Source organism: Musa acuminata, chromosome BXJ3-5 (assembly GCF_036884655.1).
Source record: "Musa acuminata AAA Group cultivar baxijiao chromosome BXJ3-5, Cavendish_Baxijiao_AAA, whole genome shotgun sequence".
In the NCBI taxonomy this organism is placed as follows: domain Eukaryota; kingdom Viridiplantae; phylum Streptophyta; class Magnoliopsida; order Zingiberales; family Musaceae; genus Musa; species Musa acuminata.
The window spans coordinates 43,166,667-43,182,536 of record NC_088353.1 but is presented as its reverse complement, the minus strand read 5'-3'; the positions used below and the strand labels follow the sequence as shown (position 1 = coordinate 43,182,536).

At 39.9% G+C, this 15,870-nt stretch overlaps 2 protein-coding genes across 7 annotated transcripts; one reads left to right on the top strand and one right to left on the bottom strand.

Moving 5' to 3' along the window:
- Nucleotides 1–1,258: 1,258 nt before the first annotated feature.
- LOC135586776 (uncharacterized) lies at nt 1,259–5,602 on the top strand. The gene is made up of 6 exons (XM_065150791.1): nt 1,259–1,413; nt 2,160–2,319; nt 2,444–3,172; nt 3,480–3,900; nt 4,718–4,799; nt 5,173–5,602. The coding sequence occupies exons 1-6, from the start codon at nt 1,384–1,386 to the stop codon at nt 5,377–5,379; spliced, it is 1,629 nt and encodes a 542-aa protein (XP_065006863.1). The 5' UTR covers nt 1,259–1,383; the 3' UTR covers nt 5,380–5,602.
- A 543-nt stretch (nt 5,603–6,145) lies between these two features.
- Nucleotides 6,146–15,038, bottom strand: LOC103986323 (auxin response factor 6). 6 transcript variants are annotated; one of them, XM_009404295.3, is made up of 15 exons: nt 14,603–15,038; nt 13,720–13,842; nt 12,383–12,501; nt 12,111–12,206; nt 11,972–12,028; nt 11,728–11,883; nt 11,515–11,599; nt 10,064–10,154; nt 9,821–9,985; nt 9,629–9,751; nt 9,342–9,417; nt 9,091–9,238; nt 7,796–8,955; nt 6,998–7,188; nt 6,146–6,666 (listed from the first exon to the last, which is right to left on the bottom strand). In XM_009404295.3, exons 2-15 carry the CDS (start codon nt 13,760–13,762, stop codon nt 6,468–6,470), a joined length of 2,709 nt encoding a protein of 902 aa, XP_009402570.2. In that variant the 5' UTR covers nt 13,763–13,842; nt 14,603–15,038; the 3' UTR covers nt 6,146–6,467. The 6 variants fall into 6 exon arrangements, with proteins under 6 accessions (XP_009402570.2, XP_009402572.2, XP_009402571.2 ...); XM_009404297.3 differs by having other exon boundaries at nt 12,383–12,495; XM_009404296.3 differs by having other exon boundaries at nt 13,720–13,837.
- Nucleotides 15,039–15,870: the final 832 nt, after the last annotated feature.

Below are 15,870 nucleotides of genomic sequence, written 5' to 3'. Positions count from 1 at the left end.
TAAATGCTTGTAGAAAAGAGGAGACTTGGGAGTACCTAATTGTCTCCACCATTAAAGCGTCGTCCCACTTCAACAACTCATAAGTGAAGAAAAGAACATTAAAGAGTTGGGGAAGCAAACGCATACTAGGCGATGAAGAGATTGAGCTCTCTTTGTGGGCTCCGAACGCTCGTCTCCGCCGCCGCCGGTGTTGCTCGCCGCAAGGAAGAAAGCGGGAGACGGGAAGATGGAAAAAGAAGGTATGTAATTTATATATATATATATTTAGGAATATTTCAAATTATTTCTATTATTTTTCGAATTCAAATTTAATGAGCCGGGTCGAGCGGCATCTCGTGGGCCGGCCCATGGTGAGCCAGTTCGGCCCACCCGGTCTAATTAGTGAGATGATTGACCCATGTTACCATGTTGGTGACGCCGAGAACAAAGGGCCACGTGCCAATGATGAGTCTAAACCTTATCACATGTATCCGTGTGAGTTGCCGGTGCCGGAGCCTGACACGGACTGTCGCGTGCTCTGAAACAGGAACGGGGACGGGTGGCTTTTTGGTGTTGGGAAACACGTTTGACCACATTATAAAGGGGAAGGTTTGAGAGGCCCGAAGCGGAGTAGTCGTACTCGGTAAGACTCGGCGAGGAATCGGGGTAGCGGCTCGCGTTCGGGTGAGTCGGCTCGGGTGTGAATCGTTTGACCGCGTTTGCGCCAAACCGTCGACGGAGTGTGGATCCCGGCGCGATCAATTGCGGGACCGGAGGACTTCAATGGCTTTGACTCGCGGTCGCCCTGGATCAAATGTGTGGACAACACTGAGTTGGGCCCGAGTCACCGACCGGCGAAGAAGGGAATGGCAGAACGAGGCGTGTTCTCATTGGCCGGCAGATACATGTTTTAAATGCTGATGGTAGAGTTACGGAAGATGGATGATCAACGGTGGTGATGACCAGAGGCAACGAAGAGGATGAGGCCGGCAGAGCAAAAGTAATGGAGAGGGAGGAAAGCGTGACATTTCTCGTCCGCTTTCCCCAACGGACACGACTCGTGCAACTACCAAGGTGAGGCAGAAACGAAGAAGGTGAAGTGGAGCGGCCAGTGTGTCTCGGCCGAGCGTCCAACCACGAAAGCGTAGTATTCCAATGGTCAGCTGCGTCGGGCCCACTGGGGGCCCCGCCTGCCGGTTTCTTTGACAACGGCAGTTCTGCGTTTCAACGCTCGGCCAAGACACGCGGGACGCGTGCGTGTCAGGTCCAACGCACGAGGTGCCCGGAAATAACTCGCGAGGATTTGAAAACATCGCCGACTCTCGGACTCGCTTGGCACCCCTGCCGGCCTACATAGAACACAGCCTCACCGCTCGCTCGCTCTGTCTTTCTCGCAGCACGGCCATGGAGTATGAGAGGATTCGCAAAGTGCAGGTACGAACTCTGCCGCCCGCGTCATACGAACTATTGCTCAAGATCGAAGCTTTCGTTGTTCTTCTTCTCAAAGTTCACAGCTTTTGCGTTTTCCCTTTGTCTTGATTTGTTTTTGTGTTCATTATGTGGATGTTACTATTAGATTGATTCGTTCTTTCCCCATAAAATGTGCAGTGTGAGAAATGTTAGTTTCGTGATCAGTTGCAGTGGATTTTGTATATATTTTTCTGCAATCAATTGGCAGGTTATATGTAGATTTTGTTCAAACTCCGATGGGCTTGATTTCGATACATAGTTATGTTCGTGAACCGAAGGCGAGTATTATATAAATCTTATCTCGAATGGTTCTTGGTTGCTTTGCGTGCTTTTGGTTGTTGGATTGTAGGATTTTCTTTCTTTTTTCCTTGCAGACTATTTCTCTTATGATTTCTTGTAATCTTCGTGTACTGCTCTTAATGATGTTGCTTACAATTTTCATCACAACAATGTTAATAGCATGTTAAGTTTGATTAATTCGAGCTATTTTTTCCATATATGCTATGACAACAAATGCTCGGCAACAGCAACAAGCTGCAAGAGAAGTATCTCCTCACAAGATCTTAAAATGGGATGCTTCCTTTACATCTTACTGATTGCTTACAGTGGGGGATATCTGTGAAATTTACGTTGTTGCATTATGTCAAGCATCTAGTTCTTCGTTTTCTGAAGACAGAAGCTTGAATTGTAGCCTTCTCTTACGACTGCAGATTGGATTGCTTTCTCCAACTAAATTGAGGATGAAACTACTTGGGCATCGTAACAGCGCAAGAAAGGGAGGGAGCAATTCGGCAAAGATGTCTCCATCCAAGAATGAGGACATGAAGTCTGCAAGGAACAACTTACTAGTAGGCGATATCGACAACGAAGGTCAGTGAAAATTACCTCCTTCAGTATTCATCTTTGTATGATTGCTACTTATGTATATTATGCACACATACATATCTTGAAGTTGTCTCAATGTCGATGATGATGCTTTTGATCTTGATGACAGAAAGCTCTAAGGACTTTAAAGGGGATTTAAGACCTGAGAATATTGCAAATTCAGATGCTTCTGCCACAGGGTTACATGATAAAGAGTCTTCAAGTTTCGATAGCGTTAATCGATCGCTGTCAAACGAAAAGATTAACACCAGTTGTATCAAGCAGGATTACTGCAGAAGTGCTCCCCATCAAGCTTATTTAAACAGCAACTTGAGCATCATACACCCAGTAAGGACTCTTGATGAAGGGGGTGGCAACTGTCTCCACAGCAGGAATGACACTGTCTCTAGCTTTGAATTTCATCGCGTCGAGAGAATAATTCAACAGCCATCTCTAGGCCTCTTTTCTGGGCATGTTCCATCAAAGTGGAATGATGCGGAAAAATGGATAATAAATCGACAAATAGCAAGCCCAAGTGTCAAGAAGAAGACTCCTGCACAGAAACAGGGGAGCCATCAAACAAGTTCTTTGTGCAGGCTTGAGACGGATTCCACAATTGCAGAACATAAGGCGTCAGTTGTCCAGGCTCTGGATAGCATGAGGAATGAATTCAACCAAACTGCTTCACAGGATGTGGTAGAGAAGTTCTCTTTTGTTCCTCATGCGTCGAACAACAAAGCTGTTGAATCTGTCGATTCTTCACCTTATAGTGGTACTTCTGGGAGCTGTTCCAGATCCGGAGAAGACGTAAATCATCAAGAGTTTTCAATAATGAAAAGGCATGCCAGCGAACCGACAGGTATGCTCATTGGACATGTCGAATGCAACAATTTCGCCTTTAAGATTGTTGAAGCTTTTGCTATATCTGATTGTTGCAATGTAATCTTTCACTGTCATGAGTATGAATACTGAATTTTAACGAGTGTCCTCATAAGAAGACTCTTCACTATGTGAAAGACAGTTTCTTAAACTGGATGAAAAGTCAACATGCTGCCAAATAAGAATTGATGAGATATGCAGAATTTCTTGTCAGCATCTTCAGTTGTTGTTTGTTTTCTGCTTTTTTTCCATCGGTTTAGATACATCTGAATACTTCTATCTTGCAGTTGTTCCACCTATGCAGTCTGTGTCAATGAGAGACATAGGTACGGAAATGACTCCGGTACCTACTCCACTTGGATCAATAACACCCACTCGAAGCTCCATTTCTTCTTTGCCATCAACTCCGAGACAAGGAGTAGCTTCACAGTTGTCTACCGAGGAGATGAAGGACACAGAACAAGATTCCGAAACTAAAGGTGGCAAAGATAAATTGACTGAGAGAGAAATGCGGCTGAAAATAAGAAGAGAAATAGCGGCCCTTGGCATACAACTAGGAAAGATGAACATCGCTTCCTGGGCTAGTAAAGAAGAGGTAGAACAATGTTCTCCCTCACCGAAAGCTCTTGTTGCTGATCCAACAGAGAAGGAATACAAAGCCTGTGCTGCAGCATGGGAGGAAGCTGAGAACACTAAGCATATGGCCAGGTACTAAGCTTGAAACTTGTTATACATTTGCTGCTTTGAGAGAACTGATGATGATGCTTCCAACCAATAACGGTTATTATAGAGGCTGAGGAGTTGGCACTCTGCTATTTCTGATCATTTGTTTTTACGAATTTATGCTTCTTTTAGGCTTTAAGAACAAATCTATACTAAAAAAACAATATGATGATTGCTGACACCGCCATTTCTTGGCACAAACGTCGTGGGAAAGAAACTTTAGTAGGCCGATATCGATGCCAGCAAGAATGGTGTTGAGAGTATAGTTTCTGATACAATGTGGTTCACTAAACTGCTGCTTATGAAGTTTCACTTTGTTAGGTGCACCTCAACAAGACACCATCTTAGACTGTTAAGCACTTGCTGGTAAATAAAATGGTCCATATGTCACTTCAGATTGCATTTTCCTGTGTATATTGAACACATAAGATGAGTCATCTGAGATTCACATAGTTTGTCAAGGCCTAAATAAATTTTATGATTCTTTGCACAAACCAGCAAAAAAGGGGAGTATGCAGCCAATCCTTGGAAATGCAATTTAAAGAGTTCTTCATATGAATAGGTGCCAATTAAAGAATTGTCTCTTATAAGGTCTGGCATTGAGCTTCTTTAGAACCCATTGAGCTTCTAAGAAACTCATGCAATGGTGTGGGAAGAATAAATGACAGAATCCTTGTAAAGAATGCTCTGAAAATTGCTCAGTCCAAGCCTTCACCTGAAACCAAGTGTTGTTGCACATGAATTGCTACCTGATGGTGTCTAGTTATTTTGGTTTTTTTGCATGTAATGCTGTGTTCTTCAGATACAAACGTGAAGAAGTCAAGATCCAAGCATGGGAGTGTCGTTGGAAAGCGAAAATTGAAGCTAAAACGAAGAGTATTGAGGTACTTTTCTTTTTACTTTTCTTTTACTTTTTTCTGCTGATGCTTTTTATTATTTTCGCAACACTCTGCTCATCTGTGGCATCTGAAATCTGATAATTTTACAAACATGGTGCAACAAGTTTAATGCCAACTAATCTTGTTGAGTAGAAAAACAACATTTTAATTCCCATAACTTCAAGTTCTTAAAGAAGCATGAAATTTCCAACAACTAGAAAAGAGTAGAGTGTGACCAAATGAACATCAAACTGATGAACTTGGCATGCATACTCAGCGAGATGGTTCTTTGGCTCTTTATATTATTGCTCTGCAAGCAGAAATATGTCCTCTTGCTTTACAAATATGTCGACATGAATTCTTTCAAGAAACGCAACAGGCCAAAGCAGAACGAGTTAGAGCTCGCGCCCTCGAGAAGATGGCGGAAAAGCTAGCTATGACACGGCGGCAGGTGGACGAGAAACAAGCAGCTGCTCAAGCCCGGATGAATAAGCAAGCATCCAGAACAGCTCACAAGGCTGAGCACATACGCCGAACTGGACAAATTCCTTCGCCAAATTACTTATGCTGTGGTGGGTTCTCTTAGATTCCATCAGACCCTCACAGATCTAATCTATCAAAGCAGCATTGCCGTGATGACGGCGCAGAAAATTTCCCCTGTTCTTATATAGATAAAGTGTCTCATGTACATGGGTAATCACTAAGACCATCACTGTATTCTTGCCTTCTTGTAGTTCATCTCCAGTTTGATTGGCTTGTTGGCCAAACACCCCATTCAAATAGTTTAGAGCTCGCCCATCTGATCAAAACCCTGTGTTGTTTCTACTTTCCCATGGCATCAAAGTGCAGTGATGCAGCAGAAGAGAGTGGGAAAGATACTTTTGGAGCACAAAGTGGTCAAAAGCAGCGATGAGATCTGAGGCCCCAGCCATGGATACGAAAGGGACAGGGGAATCACCATATACAGATGAAAGGTGACGGAAGATGCCATGGCGATGGTGAGTGGTAATCAATGGAGACCACATGGTGGTGCTTTATGTGCAGAACCCTATCACCCTCACTCAAGATGGTGGTCTCCATTTCAAAGTGTCAAGATCGACACAGCACCAGAACTGAATCCAAATCTATGATTCACTTTCGCAATGAAAAGGACTGACATGGAAATTTCTGGATGTGTGTATATATATATATATATATATATATATATATATATATATATACACATGATGTGAGAGAAAAGAGGAATGACAAATCATGAAGTAATAATGTAACAGGTGTTTTTATAGCTCAACCAAATTGTCTATCAATAATTTCAATCCATTATATCACTGTGCAGAAGACATTCATAAGCAGACTCAGAATTTGGAACCTATTAATTACGCAACAAAAATATGTCTCAAGGTCAGAAATATCTGAAACTAGAAGAGCAAGAAGCTTGTTCTAACACTCAAATCAGGAATCAATTACTACAAACAAACCTACATAGTTCTACATAAACAAGCACCGGAAGCATATACCGGTATTATGAGAAGATATCATATGATACAGGTACTAGACATGGATACATTAAGCTTAGCTTGCTCACACCTGATTTGCGCATCTAAGATGAGAAACTGCAGCGAAAGGTAGGATTAAACAGATGGTAATGAGCTGTGAAGACTTCAAGGTTCGTTTTCAGTATTCCAATGTCCCCACAGATGCAGTCACGGTGCTTAGGCTTCTTGAATCCTGCCGGGTGATGTACTCATCACAGCTATTGCTCGGAAGCCTTTTACTGTGAGCTGTGTTGAGGAAATCTGCACTTGGCTTGCCCATCTGCTGCACTTCCTGCCGCATAAGTATCTTTATGCACCATACGTTATTCACAAACTCCCTGGAGGAGGCAGAACAATCGTAAAAGCATCAAAGAAGCATTCATGAAATATCAAATCAAACAACAATCTTAAATTCTTATGGTTAATATCAAGTTCCTCAACTTCAATCTATGTGCTTCTAGCCGATAAATTTGAAACAAAAAAAGATGAACTGTTCTTGGTTGGAGACACCAATGAAGCAGCGTAAATTCTGAGAAAACGCAACACATATTAAGTGGTACAAGATCCACGCATGCGTGCGTGCAGATAGAGAAAAATGATAAGAGAGAATTTGGTGAAACTGACTACGAACATAAAATATGAAAGGAAATGAGATCAGGATTGACTTACTGCCAGGGATCGTCGCCAACAAGAAGAATATCATTCTCCCTGTCAACAAATACAAGCTGCCAGCCTGATCTCAAAGGGTCTTCCAACTGGCCTTCTAGGCCAAATAAACGCCCAAGCTCACTACGCAGCTCATGGTAACTGCTAAACTTGGTGATGTCCAGTGACCTTCCACAAGACCCTGATTTATAAACCTGCGGTTACAAACTAAACTGATCAGCTGGCAGTGTAGCATACATAAAGGAGATAGAGAATGTTGGTTCAATTGGCAATTCATGTTCTAATCATGTTAAGTAACTTATGGAAGAGTTGGATAACTTGTTAATACTACTCTTCAAGTCTCTGTAGTGGATAATCATCGATCATTCACTTCTATACAAGAATGTTTAACTAGGCACCAAATCTCTTGTAAAAAAATGATTGAAAGTAAATCCACTAAACAATGAAGCAACAAATCAATTCTTGATTGCTTTGAAAAGCAACTAAACAAAATAGGAATCCTACCAAAAAAACATGCAAGCATACAGGGACAAGGATAATCCCAAAATGACCATACTAATTATTGATATTCAATTCGAGCAAGTAACTAACACTATGGGAGTGTTTGTTGTCCATTATTTTCAACAAAAAATGAAAAAAAAAAATCAATATATCTGGTATTCATTAGATGTCAAATCCAATTCTAGAGCATTGTTCTTAAACTTTCAGAAATGTAAAATTTTCAAGTCAGTTCCATCATAAAATAGATCCAGACCAGAGAGATGGAATCAACTTGAGCTCAGTGAGGAATAAATCACTAACCTTGACAAAGGTTCCACTGGATTGGTTCAACGAATCCATGTTCCCAGGAGCCTGCAAAAGTCCTGGTTGCTCTAAACCATTAGAAACAGTAAATGCTTGGTTCAGTCCAAAATCATTTCCCGAGGAACCCACAAGATTGCTAGCAGCATAGTGCATGTTCATTGAATCAGTCTCATTGCTAAGATGGCCTAGGTTTGACATGCCATTCTGCACTAGAAGTGATGATGAGTCTATGTTAACACCAAACAACAGATGGTTCTGACCATCCATATTGCCATCTTGATCCACCACATACTGTCTTCCGGGAAATGGTGGTAATATCACAGAATGCTGAGAAATGGCAGGTTGTGATGCACCTAGTTGTTCCACCTGAGGCATCATGCACTTAACTTCAGATGGAATCATTGATGCAATTGCCATTCGCTTTGAGGATGTGGAACTAGAAGTCACAATTTGGTTGCCTCTTGGCCAACTAAGTAGATTTGATGCTTCCTCTGGAGACAACTGATGCAAAATATTATGCAGGGGGGAGGCACTAGCTGTTGAGACAGAGTTACCATTGGAGTCAGGAAAGTTCTGTGGCTGGGAAAATGAGGAAATATTCTGCAATGTGGTTGATGAAGATTGTGACACAGAAAGAAGTTGAGACAAGGCTGATACTCCATCAGGAACTTTCTGATGATTAGATAAAATTTTCTGCTGTTGAATTTGTGTTTGATGCTGTCGTGGTACCTGCTGCTGCTCACCAAATGAGCATCCGTGCTGCAACTGATGCTGAAGAAATTCAGATCGAGACTGGTCTTGCACCTGGTTTACTTGAAGATTCTGAAGAAAGGTTTGTGGAGTTTGAGAATGGCCATGCTGTAGAACCTGACCTGGTACTATAGGAGAAGTTCTGCTAGTTATGTTCTGAGTTTGCTGGAATTGCAGCATTCCAGGTGATACATTTTTTGTAGTGTCCACAATCCTCATTTTCTGTCCTGCTACAGCCATTGTCTGGTACATGTCAGGCTGCAGAGAAAGTACCGGATTATCCAACCTTGGCCGCATCCAAGGCGTGACACTGATGTCCTGAAAATTCAGCGACTGAAATCCTGTATTTCCACCATTTTGGAACAACATCTGAGGTAAATTGAGAGAGATACCATCATCCTTTCCACCTAAATAATTGGAAGTACTAGTAAGAAGATGAATGGTAGTGTACTAGAAAAAAGAAAGGTTTCATCCATGAATAATTAATATAGCTGAAAAAATTTAGTGCTGTAATTGTTTTTGCTCAAAATCATAATGTATACCATGGAGGGAAGGCAATCCAGTAGGCCATGGGCGCTTGAGCCTGAAAGGAAAAGATGTCGGATACATTGGAAAGGTTGTTAGAGGCTCAATTTCCCAAAGTGACACCCTGGGCTGCCTCTGTCCGGCTGTTGACTCATCCCAGCCAACCTACAAAAGAAAAAACAGAACTTTAGCCTGGAAAACTATATTCTTTAAATTCAGAAGGGGAATTCTTCTGATCAGTAAAATTGGACATTGCAAAAGAAATTACTTTCACGGAACGCCAATGTGAATTTGGCCAATGGACAGGGTCAATATCACTGATCCCAGTAATTGTGCCCATATATCTGTTTATGAATGAAGAAAGTATCATCAATTGGAATCTTATTAAATGCCAAAAGAGATGGACCAAGCAAAACCTTCTGCATGTTGGAACAACAAAGGGAACAGGAAAAGATTATCAACAAAGAAGTCTCACACTTGAGTGTGCAAGTGCAACTACAAATAAAATGCTCAACAACCAAAATGGATAAGAGACAGGAATAAACACAAACCTACCGTCGAACACTTGACTCTTCTGTCTCAAAAAGCATCCGGAAACGCATACCCACAGAAACACGGGTGTGATAAACTGCCTTAACATACTTAGCTAGTGGGATAACAAATTCAGAAGGGCTTGCCCTGAAAGGATATGGTATCACATTAATCAGCCAACCAAAGTAACAAAGATATCTGAGATGCCATATTTACCTTGGGTTATAAAATATAGTAAATCGGCTGTTTGTAGCAGCAGCATGAGCAGCTGCAGCGAGAAGCCCTATGTGCATGCTGTCACTAGACAGAACAGATGAAGGCATAACTGTTTGCGGTCTGTTAGCACGCCGAATTCCCAGAAGTAACTGATTGTTATCATTCCTATTGAAACAAAAACTTCTAGTATTTAGATCAAAAGAAGCCATTAACAATGCCCAAAAAAGTTATTAGTAATAGTACCATATAAAAAGTACAGAATCCCCTGCAACAAGTCTCTTTGCACTCACAAAAACACTCCAGCCTGTTGTAAGGAGATGCCTCTTTGGCTGACCTGCATGAGGAGAATAATCACATCCTTAGTGAGTAATCAATCATGTCAGTCATGCTAGCCCAGTCTAAAAATGGCTGTCGGAAGATGTCTATGAGGTACAAGAATTCACAGAATATGGAAGCTCTTGTTTAGAACCATATGTAGTACATGTAATGACATCATTATGCAATAGAACATTGTTAATTCAACTTTAGCACTTATCTGCTCACAAAACTGAAACATGAAGAGATGACAGACTTAAACATGGACAAAAGTAATTATATTTTTCACAGCTAGACTGAGGCAACTCATTCCACTTGGGCATTTGGACATCGATTCCTATTAAGCAATAATCACAAAACCCAACAGAAAATGGAACTTAAACTTGAAGCCCGTTCAGCAAATGAAATTGGGTAGCTTGGTATTGGAGTCACATCTTTGTCTATATAATGGCCCTATCTTAGATAACCTAGCAGAAAGTCAAAGAAATAACACATTAACACTTATCATGCATCTGTCCTGTTCAATGACAGAAAAGGTAAGTCAGGTCCACCAAGTGATTAACAAGCACTCCTTGCTATTAAGCAAATGCTCGCCAAAAAGCTGGAATTTGATTCCATTACCATGCACAAATAATATTTAAGCAATATAAATTGGCATCAAATAATCTGGACGTTCCTAACACAGAACATAGGCTGTCGGGATCTGGTCACTGCCAACAATAGGCTGATTACAACTAAACCCACAGATCATATCATTTATGACACCCACTTCAAAACAAACAACATAGTATCATATTTTAGGGCTGCAATTCTTGTAACATCATTTACCAACTGGGCTATACCAACAAGGACCAAATCCTACATTGACTATTATTTTTATTCCATTCCAGCACTGATTTTATCAATTTTGATTTTCCTATTCTGTAGTGGAACTCCCATCAGTAGATTCACTCGCTGTGACTGCACAATATGGCATCTGCAACACGTCTGAGTCAACCAAGATAATTTACCCTCAGCGTCTTCTCAACTATTGTTCCAACTTGCCGTAATTGCTCTCTTCAAAATTATTCTAAAAGCCACTTCCCACGGTAGTATTGTCCCTATATTAGTGCCAAATCTCTCATAAAAGCAACTTTCTCACAAGATGAAAGCTTTTAATATTAAAATAAGGAAACCTTAAGTCCAATCTTTCTCAATGGTAAACCAACTTAAGGTTCTGAAGCAGAGAGTAACAAAGACTTTAAGATCTCGCAACTTTACCCACAACATTTGCAGAGGATTAGTTCAATGCAAAATGTCAGCCTAATGCTGTAGAGCATGGGACAGTTTATGAATCATGATTCACACGGTAAGATACTAAAGATACTGCTAACAAATACCTCGGAAGATGTGGCGAAACTTCCACTCATTACCATGGAGGTCCTTTGCAGTCAACTCTTGTGCAGGAGGCTGCTGTGAAAAGTCCTGCGGAGCAACACAGCCAAATAAGGATAAAAGAATCAGGATATTTTCTGTCTAAATCCAAAAAGAATGGCCATTTATTCTGTGAAATTGAATGCCAATTCAAACTTGTCCTAGCAAGCAAAATCTACCAGCGGAGGGAACACTTTTTCTGCTGCTCGACGAGGAACAGAGAATCCACCATGCGTACTGGTGTCACTTGCGGTTAATGTCTTACAGAAATAATTTGTTGGTTGTTTGCTTGGCATACCCAATTCAGCAGGTAGATAAGGATCCTTCTGCTCTAGCTGCAGACATCATGCAAAGGTATGCAATCAGAACATCCAAGTGTCAGCATAATAATAAGGCAATGAGTGAAAAGAGAAAGTTCATTACTAGGCTTAATGGCTGCAACGTCATCAGGGCATAAACTTCATCCGTCTCTACATCTGCCTATAGACAATGCACATTTATGAATAAGCAAATGATCACCATATTAGACAAGAAACACTGACAAATATCCAGATGAACTTACATGCATAGTAACATTATGCAGCTGACAAACCAGCTGAGGAGGTAAGCTTGGGTAGCTGGGGAGGGAATCAATTTCCTTGTTTGTTGATGCAGCCACCTGCACAGATAACCTTCATTAAAGCATGCCTTGAAGAATAAAATATGACATGTTCCAAGCACTATAAACTAAATTGCTCATCAAATAACTCTCAAGAAGTTGGATTCAGAGCAATAGAAGATTACTGTATTGCTTACTGCCTCGCAACAATTTAGAAATTAAGTAAAATAGCTGACCTGCTCACTATGGCCCTGTGGGAAATATACCACCCGGCTTCCAACAGGAGGCAATGAAACTAGTGGTCCAGCACAAGCATGCCATAACTCTGAATTTAGACAAACTTGTTCTTCTGTATCTAATGCCACATAATTAACAATTACCAGAATGAGAGCAAAGAAAGAAGTGGAAAATAATGCTGAGAGTCAACTTTGCAGCAAACAGAGTGACTAGAGAATAACTCCTTTGCCATTTGGAAGAGACATGCACACTACTGCTTACATCTATTTGTTTGGTTTCGTTCTTTTGCAAACATGATTCATAAGAAGACTAACACAAGATCTGTTAACTACAAGCTTACAAAATCCATTATCTATTGAACACATGAAGCATGTTACAAAAGAAGCCTAACATGAAAAGTTGAGGTTTAATAATCTAGAGAAAACTCATAAAATAGGCTTGCCTCCTTAACAGCTCACCATTGCAGAACTATTCTAGTAACATTTCTATGATTATAAAAGCCAAGAAATGAAGACGGAGAACAAAATCCAGTTCCAGCACCTAGAGTGTGTAGTCTATCACACAGGAAGGCTGAAGGCAAGCGTGATGTATGCCACTGTATAAATCCTCTCAACCAGACCAATTTTTATACGTGCAAGGTAGTTTGGAGTCTTGCCTGAATTTACCTAAATAGATGGTTTAAGGAGTAAGCAGAATACATATTTAATGTTCTAAAAGAAATTACTCTAATTTGGAATTTAGAAAAGCTTGGTCCCACAAATGTTCTGGGGAGAAAAACAGAGTGATAAATTAATAAATTGTGAAACTCCACATGTTCGGCAACATATCCATATGGAGCCAAAATAATAATCACCAAAGAACAATTGAATCAGGTCATATTCTATGCATGTTGCATTGAATTTTATAATAAATTCAAGATCAATGAAGCATTCGATTTGTGGCTTTTAGCCTGACAACAGAAATTAGAAATGCTGCAGATTCATGTTACACCTTCCAAGATGCCCAAGATCAAGCCTCATATGACTGTAGTAGTAGCTCGTGCAAGCCAGCAAACAATGAGCACAGTTTCAAGCATTTGGCAGGACATAAAAAGGAAAAGTTGGACAGCAGGAACTCAATTTGTGATTGATGCACAATTTAAGGCCAAAAAACTGATGCAGAACACCACGATGGGAAAGTGAAGCAAACAGAACCAACCACAGATGAGTCATCAGAAACAACGATTTAACTATACAAAAGTACATGAAGTTTCCGACAATAATATACCTTCCAAAACAGAAAATTCTTAGCCAAACAGAAAAAAAAAAAAAGAAAAAAAAAAGGACAAAGACCTCACCTTCTTGTTGCTGATTGCCCGGACCCGAGGATGAGAGCCTCATCTTATGTACTTACTAGAAGAAGCTTGCAGAATCCGAAAACCACAAGACAGTCAAGCCTAGGACTGAAAGTAGCACCTTCTCTTCAGAACATAAACAAGAAATTTGAGTTAAGATGCTTTCGCAACAAAAAATTGGTCTTTCTCTTTCAGACAACACAAAAAAAAAAATCTATTTTTCTTATATTTCGTTCTGCATAACACGCTCCCTTGTTATTATTATTATCAAACCGGCCAAAACCTTAATCCATTAATTCATGTAGAATCCGTGTAATATGGAAAATACGTGCAAAAAAAATTATAAAACCCAAAGAGACATTAGATATAATTCACCCAAAGCCAACTCTACTGCAGAAAATGTTCTCCTCCAGCGTAATCAGTTCCATTATTTAACTCTGTTGTAACTTGAAGATCGAGAGATAACTTTAAACTTTAAGAAAAAGAATCTGAGCCGCAAGCAAGGTCAAAACTCTCAAAACATAGATGTTGATATGCGTCAGCTTATCATAATTCCAAGCAAAAAACCTTTCTTTATTGTTCAACTAACAACAACAGTTGTAAGACGAAAAAAATGAAGCCGACGCGCCACAAATCAGATAAAAGAGAAAAAATCCAGCAGCCATCTCAACCCAACCGACCAATCTGAAATCCTACCAACGAAGAAATCGATCCCGCAAAAGCTCAAAAATCCTACTCAAACTCGAGCTTCAATTCGAAGGAAATCTCCCAGAACCTCAAAAACCAGCTGAAATCCGTAAAAATCTCGCTAGAACCCAAGAATTCGAGAAGGAATCCCCAAAGAGGAAGAAGGAAGTAGGAAGTAGGAAGTCCCCCAACATCTCACCTCAGGAACTCCCTTCCCAAGCCAAACCAGCACCAAAAAGCAGCTCCTTTTCTTCAACAAACGCCGATCCCCCCTCCGATCTCCGCCTCGACCCGCAAGAGCCAGCTCGGTTCCCGAAAAACTCGAACGCAGAGCTCCCCAGAAGAACCTAGAGCGAGTTCCAACCCTTCACGAGTTTCATCTTGAACCCTAGGTAACTCAGCTCCCCGCCGCGGCGGACCAGCGCCGGGCTCCGGGATCTCAGGCGCGGTCCGTGCATTTAAGGTGGAGAGCCAGCATCACGCGGCGACGCCTCCGGCAATCCAAGGCAGAGAGCCCCCCTGCTTTGTCTCTCTCTCTCTCTCTCTCGCTCACTTCGATCGAGTGCTCCGATAAGAACGTTTGAGGCGCTTCGTTTCAAGCTTCAATAATAACACAAACAGTAAGCGCGAGATGCAGAGAGAGTACGCTTCTTCTTTTTTTTCTCCTCTTTTTATCTTTTTCGCTTTTTGTTTACTTTTTTTTATTTATTTGAAGCTTATTTCTGTACTAATTTTATCTTTTTTATTTAAAATAAATAAATAAATATGATTTTTATTATTATTATTTTCTCACGATCTTTTATTTCGTCCTTCGTGACGTGTCATCTTATATCTCCGTCACCGTTCCCTCCATATTATCCCTCCGAGTAGAAAGAAAAAATAATTTCTTTTTACATAATAAAATTTTATTTATTATTTATAATATCAGTATTATCAATATTATCCTCTAAGGAAGAAGAAGAAGTAGGAGAAAAAATATTTATTTATTTACGTTCATTTCTAAATAACTAATTTTAAAATATTAAAAAAATTACTTTTATATTTTTTTTAAAAAAATCATTATTTATTTTTTATTGGATGGCATCCCATATTCAATTTTAGTATTTTTTTTTCTATTTGGATAAAAATATTCATAGTCTTTTACTAAAATGATTTGATCATATATATTATTTTTATTTAAAAAATGAAATAAGTGATATCGATTATTTTAAAATTATATTTCAAGATGATTAATACTATTTTCTATATTTAAAATTTTATAATAATTAATCATAAAAATTAAGTATATTTTTAATAATATATATATATATATATATATTCAAATCATTCAAGTAAAAAATACGAGAGTATTTTAGTCAAGTGAAAAGAAAACCCAAGTAAAAATGAATATAGGAAACGGCGGTAAAAACTTAATATTAAAATAATTTCAATAAAATACCTAAATAAATAAATAAATAATATATTTCG

Excerpts from the sequence above, each read along its gene's own strand:
- LOC103986323 (XM_009404295.3), bottom strand. The coding sequence starts at position 13,762 with ATGAGGCTCTCATCCTCGGGTCCGGGCAATCAGCAACAAGAAG. Across the intron at positions 11,884-11,971 it reads CGTTGCAGCCATTAAGCCTA|CTAGAGCAGAAGGATCCTTA; the intron begins GTAATGAACTTT and ends TGATGTCTGCAG. Across the intron at positions 7,189-7,795 it reads CCAGTGGAACCTTTGTCAAG|GTTTATAAATCAGGGTCTTG; the intron begins GTTAGTGATTTA and ends TTGTAACCGCAG.
- LOC135586776 (XM_065150791.1), top strand. The coding sequence starts at position 1,384 with ATGGAGTATGAGAGGATTCGCAAAGTGCAG. Across the intron at positions 3,901-4,717 it reads AACACTAAGCATATGGCCAG|ATACAAACGTGAAGAAGTCA; the intron begins GTACTAAGCTTG and ends TGTGTTCTTCAG. Across the intron at positions 4,800-5,172 it reads CTAAAACGAAGAGTATTGAG|GCCAAAGCAGAACGAGTTAG; the intron begins GTACTTTTCTTT and ends GAAACGCAACAG.